General features: G+C 40.0%; 1 protein-coding gene across 1 annotated transcript; it reads left to right on the forward strand.

Annotated features, from left to right (window-relative positions):
- Positions 1–1,974: 1,974 nt before the first annotated feature.
- On the forward strand, positions 1,975–14,045 carry LOC101863176 (histone-lysine N-methyltransferase KMT5B-B). Its single transcript, XM_005095638.3, has 8 exons — positions 1,975–2,229; positions 3,791–3,959; positions 4,496–4,658; positions 5,896–6,008; positions 6,741–6,927; positions 7,445–7,581; positions 8,407–8,561; positions 11,511–14,045. The coding sequence occupies exons 2-8, from the start codon at positions 3,823–3,825 to the stop codon at positions 13,490–13,492; spliced, it is 2,874 nt and encodes a 957-aa protein (XP_005095695.1). The 5' UTR covers positions 1,975–2,229; positions 3,791–3,822; the 3' UTR covers positions 13,493–14,045.
- Positions 14,046–19,923: the final 5,878 nt, after the last annotated feature.

The following is a 19,923-nucleotide window of genomic DNA, read 5'->3' on the forward strand; positions in this document are numbered from 1 at the left end:
AGGCGGTTGCATAAAGCTAGTCATATTAAGATATTAAGCTAAGTTAAATCAAATATGATCGCACTCTTTACATTTTGATGCATGTCATTAGGGGAATCTGAGGCGGAAATATCGTTATGCAATATAAAACATGAACTGCCAAATACTCAGAATCCGTTACAGCATCCGTTTCATTTTACTTGCATTATCCCTATACCTCAGTACAACCAAGTGTGGTAAAATGACCCGAACCTTTCCATGATATTGTGTTCCTCTCTCTCTCTCTCTCTCTCTCTCTCTCTCTCTCTCTCTCTCTCTCTCTTTCTCTCTCTCCACTACTTCTTTCATTCTCATACAATAAATGATCACTATCATCGGTGTCAGTATCATCAGAGTAAAAAAAAGAATAATTAAAATTTAAGTTAAAAATTAAAAGAGAAGAGAAATAAAGAAAAAGGGCACACAGGTGACAGCATGATTGGAGAAGGTAATCAATTTCGAGGTAGTTAATTAGCCTAGATAGACTATAAGAAGTTAGAGACCTTCTTGGTTAATACAGTCAGTCACAGGTGGGCCTAGGCTAGATCTAGATCTTATTACATTATTGTTGATCTAGATTTAGATGATCTATAGATTAGATTTCTAGATCTAGCCTAGGCTACAGTATACAGTTCAGTAGACCAGGCAGATCGATCAGTCAATCAGTTTGGTTCCGTGCTTTTATTAATATTTTCATAATTTAGATTGAATGGATTTAGCTGTAATACAGTCAGTTGTTAGATCTAGAATCTAGATATCTAGATCTAGTGGTCGTTTTCTTCTTCTATTTTTCGAACTGTATTGTTTTGGCTAGATTCTAGATGCAGACTTATTCTATTTTTTCTTCCTCGCTGATCTAGATTGAGTCATGATGAGTCGAGTCGAGCGAGACTCGAGACTTGGCGCCAACAGCTAGGCCTATTTATAGGCACCGAAACCGAAAGAAGAGGCTGATTGACTTCACATGTGACATAGGCCTTTTGGCCTGTTTCAAAATACCCAAACTACAAAAGTAAAAATAGCCTACAACAGCACTGACAAAAAGAAAGAAAAAACCAAAAGGAAATCCGTAAAGGACTTCCGCAATTATTAACTCCCTTCCTACAAAGTACAGAGAGATCAGTGTGCAACATTTTACTTACTTAAACTATCTAACACGACGAGGCCAAGCACACTCACGTCCCCGCCTTCCAGCCAACACAAGGAACAGTAACCGACCGGTAAGACTGAAGACTGAAGAGTTCTTATAGATTCTAATTCAGGATTCGCATTTCTCTCAATGATACGAAACGAGACCAGGTTGCTATTCTACAATTTTACGTCGTCCACTTTGTACTTTGTATTAATACGCTACGTTTCCAAAATCATTTATTTCGTGTGATGAGGGGGTATAAATTGCTTCACAACTCAAAGAAAATAACTGATTCTATTGTTTATACGTTTGTGACATCATTCACAAGTAGATTTGGTATACTGATTTTTCAAAACTTGCTCTTTAACCCCTTTGGGTTGTGAAAAGGCTATCAATGAAGTCGAGTTCTGCTGGGCTACTGTCTGGTGTCTGAAACTGAAGATCTTGTGAACTGCCACTGTCTCAGTAGGTCTTGTTGAGGATTTTAAATGCCTGAGCATTTGTACTTCAATGAATGTGCTTTTGTGGTCGTTTTAATTATAAGTTGCTGATTATCTCCATTCATCCCTTATTGTAATAGCAGTAGCCCGCTCCTTGTGCATTCATGATTCAGAGGTCTATTTATTTACTTTAAGTTAGATCTAGAATAGATCTAAGTTTAGATTTTAGAGATGAATTGAAAGCAAACACAGACTAGATCTAGTTAAACACGTTATGCACGTCAAAAGCTTGTAGTTTTTGACGTTTTCTTTGTATACATTTATTGCAGTGAGTAAGTCGAGATTTGGTCTTGTTCATTTTGCAATCGTGGATGTTCTAATGTTCTTGAGTATGATTTCTCTGTGATCCACGTTGTATTGTTTCGTTCCATAGTGGGGAAACAGATGTGTTTTTGTTTTTTAAAAGTGCCCTACTTTTGAAGAGCGAGTTCTTATTGGTCCATAGTTTGTAGGTCATAGGTCACCTATGTAAAGGTAAACTTCCTATCTTTCAGGTCTTGAGTGAGGCTCGTCTCTGATTGAAACCGAAGAACGATCAGCTCAGCTTGCACTTGCAGCCGTCACAGGACTTTTCTCAAAGTAAATTTCTGTTCTGATTGTTGGCTTACCCTTGAAGTGCCTCAGTTATCTTGAGGGAAAATATGCACATGGTATCGTTGATATGATTGCTGTCTAACTTCTTTTTTTCCCATTGTAGATTATGTCGGGCTTGCGCGGTTGCGACAAGTTTTGTTCTTTCTCCTCCCTACTGACTACTGACCTATTGTAGGCCTACACTCTAATGTTCCGTGTTGTTGTGTCAGACCTAAGACAGACTAAATCTATAGTCTATACTCTAGATATCTAGATTATAGATCTAGAATCTAGGTCTACCTCTAGTATCTCTGTCGAATCAGGCTGAGCTGGTGGGCAGCTTTTACTTCTTGTGATGGAGTGGCCGGCTCTCATCAGCCATCGTTCTTTTTCTTGTGCGCCCCCCCCCCCCCCCCCCTTTGGCCCAAGTAAAGGGTTGGTAAGCAAGGAAGGGCTAGAGATCTAAATCTAAATCTAGTTATATAGATCTAGATTTATATCTAGAATCTAGATCTCGGAGGTTAGTGAGGCCTAAAATTTGATTAGATCCAGATTCTAGATTAGATCTGGATATACATATCTAGGTTAGGCATGTAGCCTGCATTATCAATATCATTGAATGACTGGCATCATTATAACAATTAAATCTTGATCTCCGTTACCAAGGCTTTAGAATCTAGATTCCAGACTAGATCTAGATATAAATCACATTGACACATTGTCATTGTAATCAAACTTACTTTGACTGTGAGTCATGGATCATAATTTTGACATGTAGTGTGATCCATACCCATCCTATTGCTAAGTAGCCTAGATCTCTACTGGTCCCTCTTCCACCATCCCCCTGACCAAATCTTTGTTCCTCTACACCCTCATCTGTTGTGCTGTCATAATTCAACATTCATGCATATTGCTTGCATTGTGATGCACCCTGACTTATTTTTGCTCTGTATGTCCGAGTCTGTGCCCCTTTTAAACATAATACACAGGAAGCTACAGCGAGCACCTAGCACATCTCTAGGATTGGCCCAAAGATGACGTATTTCGGCCATCTATTTTTCTCATCTTCTGGGGCTTCCCTCGCCAGTTGACTACATCTCACCGTGGCAGGCCCGCTTTGCCGCCTAGCGCGCAATGAGCTAGGTTTCATCGCCGACTGCTTGGGCTGTGTGTGTGCTTGCGCGCTTGTGTGTATGTATGTGTGTGTGCGTGCGTGTGTGTGTATGTGCGCGCGCGTGTAGTGGCCATTACTGTTTGATATGGTTGAGAGCGGCTTGATTTTCTTCTGAGGAAAGCTACCATTTTGGCCCAATTGTAATTTAATCTAATCCTCTATAATCATTTGATTTACAATAAATCACAATCAGATGAATTTGATATGATTTTTTTAAAGACGTGGCCAACAGCTGACTAGAACTAAATGGTCTCTAGTGCTTTTCTCACATAAATAATATGATAGAGATAGCATAAAATTTGTATAGCGCAAATCCCTTCTCAACAGCAAGCTCTCTATGCGCTTCACAATCTATACATATATATATATATATTGTTTTCTCTTTTGTTTCAGTTTTGCACTAGATGTGACCTCCAGCTGATTGAATGGCGTCATCAGGCAGCTCCCGGGTCATGCCGTCTACCGGCATGAGCTCGGCGGAGCTGTGTGATTTCGATGACCTGTGCACAGCGCTCGTGTTGGATCCTTACTTGGGGTTCATGACACATAAAATGAATACAAGGTACACTGTCTGAGTTACTGTCTTGATTTGTTTCTGTTATAATGTCTCAGTGCTTGGATACAAAATATTTTCTAGAGTGCATACACACACATGTTCATTTGTGTCTTGATTTATAGAGAGCTGTAAGTGTAAACTATGACGGAAAAGTACTGAAGAAAGTAAGTTTAACAAGAAATGTGTTTTTAGGTAGTCTTCTAGCAACAGTTTTATATGCTTTATTTCTTGAGAGAATATGTTTGTTACTAATGTTACTGAGTTAAATATATTGTGTCTATGAAGTGCTATAATGCAGAATGTCTTTTCTAACTTGACAGGTTTTAAAGACATATTGTATAGATCAGCATCTGTATCCATTCTGTAGTTGAGTCCTGGGCTAGTTATGTCCTGAAAAAGGTTAATTATACTCTTTTTGTTCTCGATAGTCAGTGCCATATAACTAGCTTGGAACTTAAAATTCTGTTGGTTTTTAGAAGTCGTTCATTTTTAAGAATTCCATCATATATGCTCATTTGTTATGATCTGAAAATTTTCAACAGATTTAAAGCTGTTAATCACCCAGAACAGCTAAAGAAGATTGTCGAGCAGTTCAAAGAGCACAGAAACTATGAAAAAGCCCTGGAAGCATTGATCAAAGTGGACTCCCATAGAACAGCACCATATCATCGTATGAAGCATCAGATGAAGTTACTGAGAGAACATGTGAGTTGGGGAACGAATGATAACATTCACAACTCCTTTGACCCTATCCAAAGCACTTATTTTTATAAGGTGTTTGGAGGGTGGCACTGTCTGTTAGGTCTTACTTCTTTGGTTTCCAAGGCTTGATCATCAATTCCTCTCACCCCCGGCAGGGTATAGGCCACATACAAGCTCCTTCCATTTATCTCTGTCCTGGGCCATCCTTCCAAGCTTCTTGTTCCAAGTGAGCTTCATCTCTCTCATGTCCCTTTCCACGCATCTCCTCCATGTTTCCCGTGGCCTACCCCTGCCTCGTGCACCTTGTGGGTTCCGCTGCAGTGACTGTCTTGGGATGTTTCCGCTGGGCTTTCTTAAGGTGTGTCCCATCCATCGCCACTTTTTTAGTCCTATTTCTACTTATATATATCCAAGGGTTGATACTGCCTTTGTAATCTTGCTCTTTCTTAACAATTACTAAATGACTTGTCATGTCGATATGCTTTTCTTCATCTAGACTAAACTACACAGTTGTTTTCACTTGTGGGTGTGTGAGTATTATCGTGTTTCCAGGTAAATGTGTTCTGCCATTTTTTGTCATTATGGGTGCACTTCCTGCTTGATGGATCTAGGAGCCTTGGAGATTTCTGGCGCCTCGTTTTCTTTTTGTAGCTACCAAGTGGCTTGAGTGAATGTTTAATGTTAATGAATTGTAAAGCATGCTGTACAAAAATGTGAAAGAAGTGTTAAGTGTCTCATCAGTACCAGTTTTTGAAATCTTCTTGAATGTTCCATCTAATCCTATTAATTTTTCATATTTATCTTGGCTATTGTGACAATTGTGATAATCATGAAATGTGTTTATCAGTATAATATGAGGAGCTCAGGCCTGTTGTATATTTAGATATAATTTTTTTTAAACATCGTCTGGTTATAATGCAACAGAACAAAGTATGCTCTTAACAAAATGCCTGATCTTAGACACTATAGAGCTGTATTTATTATTGTATAGCCTCTGAATTTCTTCTACAAGGTACTGAAAACGGTTGGTCCAAAATCGAAAAAAGTAGGCTTCATCTGCCATCAGGTCAAAGTTCAAAATTAATTCCAACCGATCTGAAATTTTTTTTATGTGTCCCGCATGCTCATATGACCTTATGCAGTTGTGAGCACCGTTAAACTCTTACCGAAACAAAACCCCTTAAAAAATATATAATATATATGTATTTAATGTAACATATTTATTAAACTTTTTCTCCAGACATATCGTTACCTGCAGATGTTTGACAGCGTGTCTGGATTTCAAATTCTACCATGCTACAGATACTCAATGGAAGGCCAGATCGGAGGAAAACTTTGCTCGACGAAATTCTGGTGAGATTTTATGCCATGAGATCTCAGGACTTTGTCGTACTTTTCAAGTTTCTGATTTCATTTATTTGAGCAGACCGTTTCTGTTGTGAAGCCTTGATTTATTATTTACTGTGTATGGTTTTGTCTGAGACAGCCAATCATCATAAAAGGAGAAAAGTGGGTGTGTGAGTGGGTGGTTGGCGGGTGCTTCTTCTTTCCTATCGAACATCTATCGTCTTTATCTCCCATCCTTCTTTTTTTGTTTGTTACTCTCTTGTAACACCTCTAATCTTCAGCACATATATGACCTTATTGTCTTGAAAGTGCTGTAAAACTCTTACTAAAAAAAAAAGAAAAAAAAGAGTGGATGTATTAGACAGGCCTTACACAGTGACATTATCATGTAAAAATATGCAAGGGAGGAAATGGGAAGTTTATCTGTTTGTACTGGTGATTGTCTTATACGGGTGGCAGGTAGAGCCGGTTGGACTGTAAATGGTGTTTATATGGCACATTATGAGGGAATGAATATGTAAAAGTCTCAGGCCTAACGGCATGTCACCTTACTTTGTGCTCTTGTGTGGTTTGCTTCTTCTTTCCTGTCAAATGTCTATTGTCTTTATATCACCTCCTCCTTTTTTGTGTTTGTTACTCTCTTGTAACACCTCTAATCTTCGGTACTTATATGACCTTATTGTGTTGCAAGTGCCGTAAACACTTACTAAAACTAAACCTTACTTTGTCGTCCTTCAGGCACAAAAACGACAAGATCGAAATGTTGATTGGCTGCATCGCGGAGCTGACAGCCGAGGAAGAGAGCCACCTTCTCAAATCAGGGGAGAACGACTTCAGCGTGATGTACTCGTGTCGGAAGAACTGTGCCCAGCTTTGGCTTGGTCCGGCCTCTTTCATCAATCATGACTGCCGTCCAAACTGCAAGGTGAAGGGTCGTGACTATCTCTTTAGTGGCTTTTTGGGGTTTTTTTTTTTTTTATTAGTAGAGGTTTTACGGTGCTCACAACTGCATAAAGTCATATGAACACCATGGTTCCTGTTTGTCACAAGGAATTTTGGAGTGACCATGCAAAGAAATGAGTAGTGAGCCATGATCAACGGTGTCAGTTTGACATCTTGTACTTGATGAAGGAAAAGAAGCTTTTTCATTGGGATTTATAGATGAAAAGTAATGTAGTTTTTTTTTTGTGGGGGGGGGGGGGGGGGGTTGTTGTTGGGTCTTTTTTGTTTGTTCATTTTGTATTGGCTTTTTAAAAAAAAATAAAAAGGCTTTAGAAAGCAAAAGACAAAAAGATAGGAAAGATTTTTTTATTGAGAATCTTCTGAAGGACATTAGCCACAGTTGCTGAATGAAATAAAAAACCGAGTTGACCTATTTCTGCCGGTTACATGGTTAGACCATAACTGCACAACACCACAGATTTATTTGTTCTGTGTTTCAGTTCGTGTCGACCGGAAGAGACACGGCCTGTGTCAAAGTGTTGCGAGACATACAGTGCAACGAGGAAATCACCTGTTTTTACGGAGAGGACTTCTTTGGCGATGGCAACAGCTTGTGCGAATGTGTCACGTGCGAGCGGTGAGTCTTGGGAGACTATATTCGGCTGTGTTCTCGAAGGTTCTGTTTTTCCAAATAGCCAGTGCTCAGCGGCCCCAGTGGTATATATATGTTCCATTTTGAGAAATTTATGGAAAATTTGTTTGGGGAAAAAAAAAAAAGTAAGTTTTACATCTGTGTAGTATTTGAATTATATATAATTTTATACATGTATTTGAGTCCAGCTTTTTTGTCATTTTCAGTGGGTGGTTGGCAGGTGCTCTGGTGTGGTTTGCTTTTTCTTTCCTATCAAACATCTATCATCTTTATCTCTCCTCTTTCTTTTTTGTGTTCGTTACTCTCTTGTAACACCTCTAAATAATCTTCGGCGTTTATGTGACCTTATTGTGTTGCAAGTGCCGTATAACTCTTACGTAAACTAAACCTTCTTTGTCGCTGATCTTTTTATCTTTTCTTTGTGAAGTTTGACTGCCTGTCTTTCTTTTCCCTGGCCCTGAATAATCTTTATTGTATCAATGTACTTATTCTTTCCTATTTACACGCAAGTTCTAAAAGTAGATTGTGATGGATGGGTGGTTGGCGGGTGCTCTGGTGTGGTTTGCTTCTTCTTTCCTATCAAACATTTATTGTCATTGTCTCCCCATCTTCTTTTTTATGTTTGTTACTCTCTTGTAACACCTCTAATCTTCTGGCGCTCATATGATCTTATGCAGTTGCGAGCGCCGTAAAACCTCTACTATAACTAAAACTAGATTGTGATGCAAAACTGCAAGTCAGTTTGAGAAGCTTTGTTAATTTTTATTAATTTCATTTTCTTTTTTTTTCTTTTCCCCCGACCAAATGCAGTCGTCACATGGGAGCGTTCAGACCTAAGCAACCAGTGAACCTCTCGTCTCAGAAGGGCTATTGCTTCAGAGACACAGACGACAGAATCAACCGGCTCAAGGCAAAACCCCCGGAGTCGCAGCCAACCTTTGGCAATGTGGCTTCTAATTCTAATGGTGAGAGACAGGATTTACTGTTTGAGCGATTTCATATACACATACCTTCACCCATCCTTTTATGCTTTTGACATCCACCCCTTGACGCTCTTATGACTTTATGCAGTTACGAGCACCATAAAACCTCCTCTAAAACTAAGCTAAAAATTTTTTTTACCTAACCCAGCGTCTGTGGTGTAACAGTGAGACGCTTCACTGTCGAAAGCAGGAGACCCGATTTAGATTACCAAGTAGGGAGAAATTTTTAAAGAGTGTCTTATTGGCGCTCATATGACCTTATGCAGTTGTGAGCGCTGTAAAAACCTCTACTAAAACAAAAATAAAAGAGTGTCTCGGTCTATATTTCCTGGGATGCTGCAACCCTCACAACTTGTGTTGACCTCAACAGGCAGGGTCGAAGTCGAAGCCCACCTCCTGAATTATCTAAACTGTGTTGACAGATAGGGATGTATAAGAAATGGGAGTATAGTTTTCACTGACCGTTTATATATATTGTTATCGCCTTTGTGTAACCTCCCCTGTCTTTCCCCGTTTGTGGGTGGTTGGTGGGTGCTCTGGTGTGGTTTGCTTCTTCTTTATTCCTGTCAAACATCTAACGTCCTGATCTCTCTTCCTTCTTTTTTATGTTTGTTACTCTCTTGTAACACCTCTAATCTTTTGGTGCTCATATGACCTTATGCAGTTGCGAGCGCCATAAAACCTCTGCTAAAAAAACAAACACCTGTCGTCATTATCTCCCCTCCTCCTATTTTGTGTTTGTTATTCTCTAGTAACACCTCTAACCTTCGGCACTTATATGACCTTATTGTGTTGCAAGTGCCGTAAAACTCTTACTAAAAAAAAGTGTGTTGATAAGGATGTATAAGAAATGGGAGTATAGTTTTCACTGACCTTTTATATATTTTGTTATCACCTTTGTGTAATCTCCCCTGCCTTTCCCCGTTTTTTTACAGGTCAAGTCGCGCGCTTGTTAGTTGTGATGTGTAAACTTGAATTGAAATTGGGTCACACGTTTAATTAATCTCGGAGAAGAAGTTTCCGTTATCTTCTCTGTTTTAAATTTGTTTCGATTTCGCCTTGCTTTTTAGTGTCGTTCTGATTTGTACAATTGATTGGTTTGAAACTTGAAGTATTTTCCTTGAGTGTATTTTTTTTTTTTTTTTTTTTTTTTGCTGCAGTCTTAATAATCAGAATTCTCTGATCCAAAACTTCAATTTTTTATACATTTTTATTTGTTCTAGTATTTTATTTCTTTAAGTTTGGTTTTGAAACTCCCAACATTTGATTTTTGATTCCATCATAGAGAAGCAAAAACTGTGTCCTTAATTTCTCAGTTACCCCCCTTGCCCAGTCATGCTGTTTTGCTACCATTTTATAAGACCCCCAACAGATATCGTGAATGACTTCCAATACTTCTGTACACTTCTAGTTCAGTAAATTCTACTTCAGTCTTCTGCTTTTTGTCATGGAATAGCACTACTCTACTGCCTTGGTCATGGTATTGTTGTTTGCGAAGAAGACTTATAATTAAAAGAAAAAAAAACCCAACTTATATGACCTTATTGTGTTGCAAGTGCCGTAAAACACTTACTAAAACTAAAACTAAAAAAAAAAAAAACGAAATCGTACCTACGTAAGTCAACCTTATGACCGTACCTACCTAAGTCAACCTTATGACTTGATTATTACTCTTAGTGGCAGGAGGAAGCTTACCATATTTTTTTTTAAAAATACAGTATAACATGGATAGTTTGAACACAGAAGACTTGAAATCACGCATCTGTTGAACTGTGCCTGCAGTCCCATTTTTTTCCCCTTTATCTTTGTAAGATACCCCTCGAACTATCTAGGCCGGTCCCGACTAATTCGAGCTATTCGTGTTAAACTGTATAGATTTGTTCAATGCTATGTCAGTTGGATTTTTCTTGTTTACTGTTTTGATGTTCTTTACAATTATATGTTCTCATTTTGCATTCATGATGGCTGAAGCATGCAGCTCCTAGGTGCTGCTTCGGCCATTTCCTGCTTTTGTTTTCTATGCGTTCGAGCCGGTTTTTTTACTGGAGTTAGAAAGGGGATGAGCCAAAGTTACTTTTTTTTTTCTGTTGGTCAGCAAGACTAGTTTTGGAAATCATTTTTTGCTCAGTGAGAGGGGTCATTCTGTGACTCTTTCTGTATGGTCACTACTCTTTCACTTTGAATGAAAGGAATCAGCTTATTCTGCCATCGTCCATAGCTTTCATCTGAAAGGGACTGGGTTTTTTTAATTTTTTTAAAATTCAGTTAAAGACATAGTTATTGAAGTGGATGATGTTTGTTGTTGGTTTTTTTCTCCTTTATTCTTGTTTGTGACCTGTGGTGATTTGAAGCAGTGGAAGTTTGTTTTTCATGAGAAGCAATTATTTGGTGGTCTGTTATTGTTTAAAAGTTCTCAATGCATGAAAAAATAGTTTCTGAAGTTTTGCTAATTCTTATTCTGATAGAGGTTAGTTGTCAGTGGGGATTGGGGCTTCTTGTGAATACATGTAATCTTGTACTGACTAGAATAAAAAATATTTTGCAGTTTAAGTTAAGTAGCATCAGTGTGTTACAGGAGAAACTATCTTTAAATAATGCAAATTTGTCGTAAAGAATTTAATTTTTAAAAAATAATGTCTCTTGATATTGTGGTCATTTTGTGCCATTTCTTTCATAAATCGCTTTTCATTTGTGTCTTCAAAGAGAAATGATCTTTAAATGATGTACATTGTCGTAAAGAATTGAATCCAAAAAAATGTCTTGACATTGCAGTCACATTGTTCCATTTCTTTCATAAACTGTTTTTCATTTGTTGCTTTTAAAGAAGTTTCTCCTGGAGCTAGATTACAATGCTGGAACAGTCGGGTACGAGATTCTCTTCCATAGGCCGTTAAAAGTGGTGTTCTGTTTTGTTTTTTCTTTCCTATACAGAGTCGTGGGACAACCGGGCTAAGAACATTCAGTCCCAGTCGCATCTCCTGAACGCAGCCGAGCTGAAAAGAAGAGGCATCACCCGCTACGACGCAGAAATCATCATCTCCAACGGTCAGCCGTTACCCGAACCCGAGAGCCCGGCGCCGAAGTCTGGTCACAGCCGGAGCGGTCAGCTGACCAACTCCAGCTCGAAAGTTCTCCGTAGTTCTGGTAACGTGGTGCTGGAGCAGGATATCTTGAACATGTCCAATCATATACGAAGGCCGCCGGCTAGAGACGATGCCTGTAGTGATAGGGGTACAACGGATTTTTCCAATTCAAAGACAGAAGTCTCAGGGTGCAATAAGAAATCTCCTTGCGCAAAATTTCGTAAACTTCAGGGAAACAGGCGCAGCCCTCGAAGGAGAGCTCCGCTACAAGGGAAGGGAACTGTAGGTCTGCTGGAAAAGGTCCCTATCAAAGAGGAGCCTATGGATGATTTTGAGGACTCGGGGTTAAGCAAGAGCTTAGGGCTAGCGGAGAGAGTGTCCGAGTCGCAGGTGAAAGAGGAATTTGGCAGTCCTTCGCGGAAACAAATCAAAATGGGGCGTAGTTCTGAGGATGTCACCGACGACGGGAGGGAGTTTACCGACGCTGAGCTGCGTAGCCACAACTTGTCCGATTTTCTCGACAATTCTCCGAGGCTAAAGTCGCACAAGGAAAAGACTTTGAGTAGACTTTTTTGTTCAAACGAATCTGAAGGGAACGCCATTCCAAATTCCTCGGACAATAGCCTCCCTCCCCTCATCAGCATGGAGGAGCATCCACTGTCATTCGCCGACCTTGCAGCACGGACACCCCTGAAACACGTACCGCTGTCCTCCTCCACACCCGTACGTCAGAGCCCGCGGCTGCATCGAGGGACCACACAGCCCCTGGCAGATTCCAAAACCTTGTTCAGCGGAAATAAGCGGGAGAAGGCTGTGAATCTTGCTAAAGAGCTCAATTCCTTGGTGGCCAAAGCTTCCACTTGTGCGCAGCGCCTGACGGACTTGGTGATGGAAAGTTCCCTCACGGACGGGGGAGAAAGTTATCAAGACCCTCCCGTTCTAGAACCAGAACCGCCTATCATCTCTCCGTCTGTGTCGCGGAGGTCGTCCGCTGACGACATGAACGACACTCTCTTTTCCAACATCTTCGGGACCAGCGGCGACCTCCAGTTTCACAAACGGTCCAAGTCTGTGGACGACAGCTGTCTGAGCGATTGTCTGGGGAAACCCTTGAGCCTGTTGACAAAGGTGAAGGATGAGAACGGCATATTTTCCAAGTCGGACGGCTTTCGGTACCATCGGAGGAACAGCTTCGACGAGTTTGGGAAACCTCCTCTGCTGAAGAAGGACCACTGCAGTTGTGCGGAAAATAATAACGCGGTCGATCAAGAAGGAACCGCCGCCAAACCCCCCAACGTCCCCATCCCCAACCACTTTCACGTGGGAGAGGATATCTACCTCAAACAAAGCCGGGTTCAAGAAACGAACACCCGCGCGACCGGCAGAACGAGGAGGAGGCAGCCGAAGTTGATTTTCCGCATGAAGCCCGACCCGGAACTGAAGAAGCAGCTGCGGGAGGAGAGCGCCCAGTGCCCCAACGCCAACCTCCAGTTCAAGTGGGACGACGACAGCGACGTGGAGATCGGGAGGTCGCCCACGGGGGGCTGTGCCACCACTCTCCTCAAAAGTAAAGATCCGTTCTGTCCCGCAGTGGCGGCGAAGAAAGAGAAGGCGGAAGACCGCGTCTTGTTGGGCTCGTTCAGCGGCGGCGCCATAGACAGCATGGGTTTAGGGCAGCTTCACGATACCTCCTCGTCCTCGTCAAACTCGAGCGTCTCGTCCAAGACGTCCGGCTCCTACCGGAAAGTGCGCAAGGTTAGACTGAAGATGATCGACACCTCGCTTCACTTCGATCTGGTCTCCCCGTCCGCCAGTCCATCCAACTGTTGATCTTTGCCGAGGAGTAGAATAACTTCTCTAACTTAAAATAAATTTTCTTTTGCCATCGGTCTCGTGGGTATGAAAACATTGTGATACTGATTGTTCTACATGGCTGACCTGTGGGTGGGTGGCTGGCGGGTGCTCTGGTGTAGTTTTCCTTCTTCTTTTCTAGCCCGTATATCTATCGTCATCCAAATAAAATCTCTCCTCTTTTTCTAGTTTATGTCACTCTCCCTTGTAGCGTCTCCAATCTTCAGCACTTGTATAACCTGTTTATGTTGCAAGTGCCGTAAGACTCTTCTTACTATAATACCTGGTGCCCATTGGCGAGTTTGGTTCGGTTTGGACATTGGGGCTAGCCAGATTTTCCTCCTCTGAGGGAGGAAAGCTACCACCATGGCAAAAACTGAACGAAACCTACAATGACCTTCAAAAAAAATCATGTGTGTTTTTAAGGCCCTGAGTCTAGCGATCATTTTGCTGTCCCTACGGTTTTATGCAAAAATAATTCTGAAATCATGCAAACAGCCCAAAATTATGAAATTTTGCGATTCTGTCAATTTTAACAAAGAATGATTAAGGAAAATAATCAGAAATTATGCAAAAAAATGATCAAATTTTGCGAAAAACACCTGGGACAGATTTTGAGGCAGGGGGTGTATTAGTAGTGTGCACTGAAGCCACCAGAAACAGCTGTACCAAAGCGAACCTGATCTCCCAGTGGGCACCACCTATTACTAAACTGAAGTGGGCTGACCTGTTCTGTTTTACCATCCCTGCTGCTGGGTGCGATGGTCGAGTTGATAAAGTTTTTGTGGTCTGTTAGAGAAAAGGGGCAGGTTTCTTGCTGGACTTTTTCTCTTGTTGACCTCATAGTAGATTCCTCCATACTGTTTATGTAATTTACGTTTTTCAATTTCTATGGAATTTGGGGTAACAATTAATTTAATTGTTGTTGACAATTTTGCTTTCTTTTTTTTTTTATGTGCCTGTGTGTGTACCTTTTGTTGGATTGTAAAAACTTTCATTTTGTTTGATGTACTGTGAGGGTTGATGATTTAACCCTTTCACTGCCTTACCTTAGATTAAGTTATCATGGTGTTTTGTTTTAACTGTGAAACTGGAAGAAATAGGACAAGTCTTTTTTTGTTTGTTTTGTTTTAAAAAGCCTTTGCTGTGGTCAGTATGAGGGTCGTCGATATTAGTCAGGAGTCACTGTGCTCAATAAATGGTATAAGTGGGTGGTTGGCGGGTGCTCTGGTGTGGTTTGCCCCTATAACAAACAAAGTATCTATCTTCTCTATCTCCCCCCCCCCCTCTTCTTTTTTGTGTTTGTTACTCTCTTGTAACACCTGTAATCTTTGGCATTTTCATGACCTTATTGTGTTGCATGTGCCGTATAACTCTTATTAAAACCAAAAAATGGTGTAAGAGTACTGTAGCTCATATCTTGTGTTGCTCTCATTATGTAAAACGAGAAATGTTTCCTGGCGTCTGTGGTGTTGCAGTTAGACACTTGGCTGTTGCACGCAAAAGACCAGAGTTCAAATTCCAGTGTAGGTAGGGAACAGGATTTTTATTATCTCCACCATTCTTCCAGGACCTTGTAACCCTCTCAGCCGGGGGTTGGCCCTGACAGGCAGGGTCGAAAAATGATCTAGACTGTGTTAATAACAGGGTTCCTGCAACCTCCTTGAATTCAAGGATATTCAAGGAGTCCTTGAAAACTCCTTGAATTTGCATTCAAAGAAAAATCTCCTTGAAATTTTCTTGAATTTGAGGAACCTCCTCGAAAACTCCTTGAATTTCTCGGGATTGGACATAAACAAAATTTTTATCGGAAAATCGAAACTACGATTCCTTTCAGACAAGTGTAGTAGAGTAGTAGGCCTTTGGAAATAGGCTTTCGGCGTGAATTTCTTCTCCAAATCTCCTTGAATTAAAAAAATTTCTCCTTGAAACCTCCTTTACATCTCCTTAAATTTGGTGGGGAGTTCATGGCAAGAACCCTGTAATAATTATAATGAGGGCATAAAAACGTACATTTAATTATACTTTTTTATTAAAAGAAAAAGATTTGCTAGAAAGGTTTTAAGAAACTAGTTACACAGTTAAGACAAACCGGCATGGATCAGCTGTTATTTTGTTGGGTTGCATTATAAAGCAGGTCCAACCCAGTTAGGACAAACCAGCATTGATAAGCTGTTATTCTGTTGGGTTGCATTATAAAGCAGGCCCTACAGTGAAGGGATGAAACCGTATTTGTTTTGCATTTGTATGAGAAAAAGTGAAGCTAACTAGAAGTAGGTGGGTGGTTGGTGGGTGCTCTCATGTGGTTTGCTCCACCTTCTTTCCTATCAAACATCTATCGTCTTGATCTCTACTTTTTTGTGTTTGTCACTCGCTTGTAACACCTCTAATCTTCGGCACTTGTTTGACCTTATTGTGTTTTCAAGTGCAGTAAAACTCTTACGAAAACTGAACTAGAACTGACGAAGCCGCATTTATTTTGCATATTTGTTTGAGAAAAAGGGAAGCTAACTAGAAGTACGTTAATGATGTAAATGAATGAAGTTGTCTCGCTCACTGTCGACAAAAAATCCCACAATCACAAGAAATGCATACACACTTGAAACTTCATTATAATTAGTATTATATTGATTAACTTTCACTTTCACAACAATCTCAGACTGCAAAATGGCAAACGTTGAGACATGATTACAGTAATTTTTTTTTCTCCTTTTTTTTTCTTTTCTTTTTTTTTTTTTTTTCTTTTTCAAACCTTTGTTTGTTCATTTCTTCAGTCTTCATATGTGTCCGTATTGGGTTTCTTTTAGTTGTGAAAGGATGTGCTACTGGAGTCTACTTGATTTGAACAGATTTCTTTTACACCATATTTCAACAGTTTCTTGAATCATGAATGCCTCTTCTTATGTGAAAATGCGTGGTTGTTCTGATGTTGTTTTTGATCCGACTTTTGTGTCGTGATTTGCATTTTCAAAATGATTGCAGCATGTATTGTTGTATTTACGTAAATGTTCGATTAGAATGAAGAATCTTGCAATACGTTTCAGTTGCCTGGAGTTGTATTTATAATCCTTAAAGTTGTGGTAGGATGTTTTAATGATGAGGTTTTATAAAAAAACTTCTAATCTTTTCTAGATTTTTTAGATTTTTTAACTCTTCTAAACACTAAATGTGAATGGCTCAGTCTTCGGTGTCTTTACCATACGAAGGGCACTAGGGAAAAACAATCTGAGGTGTCAGGGTTTCTTTTGTGTGGATAATTTGAGTTGTGGTGTGGTTTTGAAAGTGTGCACGCACCTCTCCTGGCCCTTCTAAGTCTCCAGGGCTGAAACCCGATGAAAAATGGTCGCTTTTAAGCACAAGGTCACTATTCCGACAAATGCTGTTTTGAGAAAATCGAAGGAAAAGTTTTTGCCCTTTGTTCAGTTTCTTTAAAAGACAAGGAAAGTTTTCTCCATAACCGAACCAATATACACACCAATATGAAACCAAACTTCTCCTATAGATAGGGTGGGCAATGCCCACTTTTGGTGTAGGTTAATGGAAACCCCCGAAATCTGGGTTAGCCCGCTCCGCTTGTCCTTAAAAGCGACCAATTAAGCTATGCTATGGGAATACGTAGGCTGTCAAGCATTTTTGTTTATATTTAGTTTTTCTCAAAATGCTAAAAAGTTAACGTCCCTCGTTTTTCCCTTGTGCCGTTCTTGTGGCAGACTTGTGCGACTTCATGTAAGAACATACAGAGCATCTCTTAACTTCTGCTGGGGTTTTTTTTTTTCTTGTTGGTATATGTGAGGCAGCGTGGTGGAATCAGGCGCTCGTCAAAATAATGAAATCGAAGAAAACAGCAGTTTTCTCCCTGCTTAGCAATTTTTATCAAATTTTTGTATTTTGGCTCAACACCTTTTAGGTCCATTTACAAACTCATTCCTTTGAGGATTTCACCGAAACATTGATTAAAGGCACAAACATAAATTTACAGATTCCGTGGACTCTCCGACTTTGGAATTTACCAAGCTTTGGCGGCCATTTTCTCGCTAATTATACCTCTTAAACCAGGTGACCCCCACCTCCTACAATCCAAAATATCTCCAATTCTATGGAAGATGGATGGGTAATTTTTTCATTGAAAGCAAGACAAAGGAACAAGCTTTAAGATGATACCAATAACTCAATATGCCCAAACATTGACGAGAGCCTGATTCCACCACGCTGCCTCACATATATTATAAAAGTTTGTACCCTTGTGACTTCTGTTTTTGGTCACAGGCAATTCTAATTCTTATTGCTCTCCATCTAACTGAAATATTCTTAGATTATAACTATGGGTAGTTGGCGGGTGCTCTGGTGTGGTTTGCTTCTTCTTTCCTTTCAAACATCTATCGTCCTTATCTCCCCCCTTCTTCTTTTTTATGTTTGTTACTCTCTTGTAACACCTCTAATCTCCTGGCGCTCATATGTTGTTGTTGTTGCTGTTGTTGTTGCTGTTGTTTTCAAATCCCTTTAGCTGCGAGCACTTCGCTCTTGGCAGCGCAATGCCTCCCTGTGCTCATATTGCCTTATGCAGTTGCGAGCGCCGTAAAACCTCTACTAAAACTAAAAAGATTTTAACTACAGCCCCTGGTGACCTGTGAACATTTTGTTGAGTTACGTCTTTGCCACTCTTTCCTTATGTTTTCTGTGACCCTCTCTTTATCTACCTCTTGACACCCATATCGCGACCTCAGTGCTGTCTTGTCGTATCTCCAGTTTTGATAATAACAGTGAAAACAGTTCATATAACAAAGAGTGAGATGAAGAAGAAGTCACATTTTCACTGTTAAAAATAATGGAGGTACGACAAGAAAGCACTGAGGTCGCGATATGTTGCACATGTATGTATGTATGTATGTCCACGGTTGTCATTGCTAATGGTGTTTCAAAGCCCAATCTCAAAGCAGCCACATATTGTAAGGACGTGTAAGAAATATGAATGAATCTGAAGAGGGTAACAGTATTGTATTATAATTGATTGTCTATAATACTGGCATACGTAGCTGTTATTATAAGAATTATTTGGTTTTGGACAGAATGCGATAGCTGGATGAAAGTGTCCGACAGACGCTGGTCTGGACAGAATTCGATAGCTGGATGCAAGATTCTGACAAACACCAATATATATGTATTTTGGTTTTCGTCGAATTCTTTCACCCAGCCATGGAAGTACCGATGGTGTAGAATGGAGACACCTTTCTTTCTTGTGTGCGGCACTGTGAAGCGAGAAAAAGTTTTCATGGCTAACTTGTTTGAAATTGTTTTGCCGCAGGTGAAAAGGGAGCTCACGTCTCACTGAGCTGACCGTAACAGTCGCGCGTTACAAAAAAATATTTCATAGTTATGCTCTAAAACTGAGCTTTTTTATATTTAGAACATGACCTTGCTTCCTTTTCTGCTGGTTACAAAACAATTTGTGAAACATGCTGACAAAACGAGTTACTTCTCGGATTTAGCCTTAAAATAGATACATCACGCTTGTAGGTGAAGTTTTTTCAATTTATAAGTTTAACATGATAAAAGACAGGTTATTGTTTAAGAATTATGGCATCAATAGAAAATCTACAAAATTTGTTCCTAATGTCGATTTTTGGCCAATATCTCCATTTGTGGATTGCGAGAAGTAACTCATTTTTCATTCGGTATTTGTTTTGTTGATTTCATTGAGGGTTGATGAGGGTAATGCTGTGAAATTCTCATGTGAGAAGTTTTGATAATGAGCAAGAGGGAAGTTTTCATTGAGAGCAGATGTAGATAAGGCTGTCAAGGTCATGAGTGAGAGAGATTTTTTTTTTACTTATTGAGCAAGAAAGACTTTTGTGCTTGTGAAATTAACCCTATCCGTACATCGTGTTTTACTATCGTATCCATACGACGTGGGGAACTTTGTCTGTGCCACCACTTTTTAAAGAGGAAATTTATTCGTTAATCCAATCCGTACGCTTTGCATAGCAGTCTGTCAAAATGATTTTTTTTTAGAAATACTGAAAGTTTCAAAGAGATCTTTGTACTACAAGTATTCAAAAATGTGAAGAATACAACCCCGGGGCTACAAAGTGACCTCAGGGCGTACGGATAGGGTTAAGAAAAGCGCCTGGTTTTGAGATGTGTGCTAGTGGTTACATAATAGTTGGTTTGTCTGGCCAAGTTGTCCAGGCACTTCTTACAACAATTGTCGATGATTTTTATGCGTTCAGTTCGTTTCTTTCTTTCTCTGACCAATGTTTATATCTCTCCAGCGGGCTGGAACTAGATTGTGTTTGTTTTTAAAAAATTAAATTGACAGGAAAATATGACTCAGTTACCTGTTTGCTTTCATCTCAACCAACCATTGCACTGTGTATTTCAATGCCATTGTAGCTAATACGTTCACATTTAAT

This window comes from Aplysia californica, unplaced genomic scaffold (assembly GCF_000002075.1).
Source record: "Aplysia californica isolate F4 #8 unplaced genomic scaffold, AplCal3.0 scaffold00109, whole genome shotgun sequence".
In the NCBI taxonomy this organism is placed as follows: Eukaryota; Metazoa; Mollusca; class Gastropoda; order Aplysiida; family Aplysiidae; genus Aplysia; species Aplysia californica.

Excerpts from the sequence above, each read along its gene's own strand:
- LOC101863176 (XM_005095638.3), top strand. The coding sequence starts at position 3,823 with ATGGCGTCATCAGGCAGCTCCCGGGTCATGCCGTCTACCGGCATGAGC. Across the intron at positions 6,009-6,740 it reads CTTTGCTCGACGAAATTCTG|GCACAAAAACGACAAGATCG; the intron begins GTGAGATTTTAT and ends GTCGTCCTTCAG. Across the intron at positions 7,582-8,406 it reads GAATGTGTCACGTGCGAGCG|TCGTCACATGGGAGCGTTCA; the intron begins GTGAGTCTTGGG and ends GACCAAATGCAG.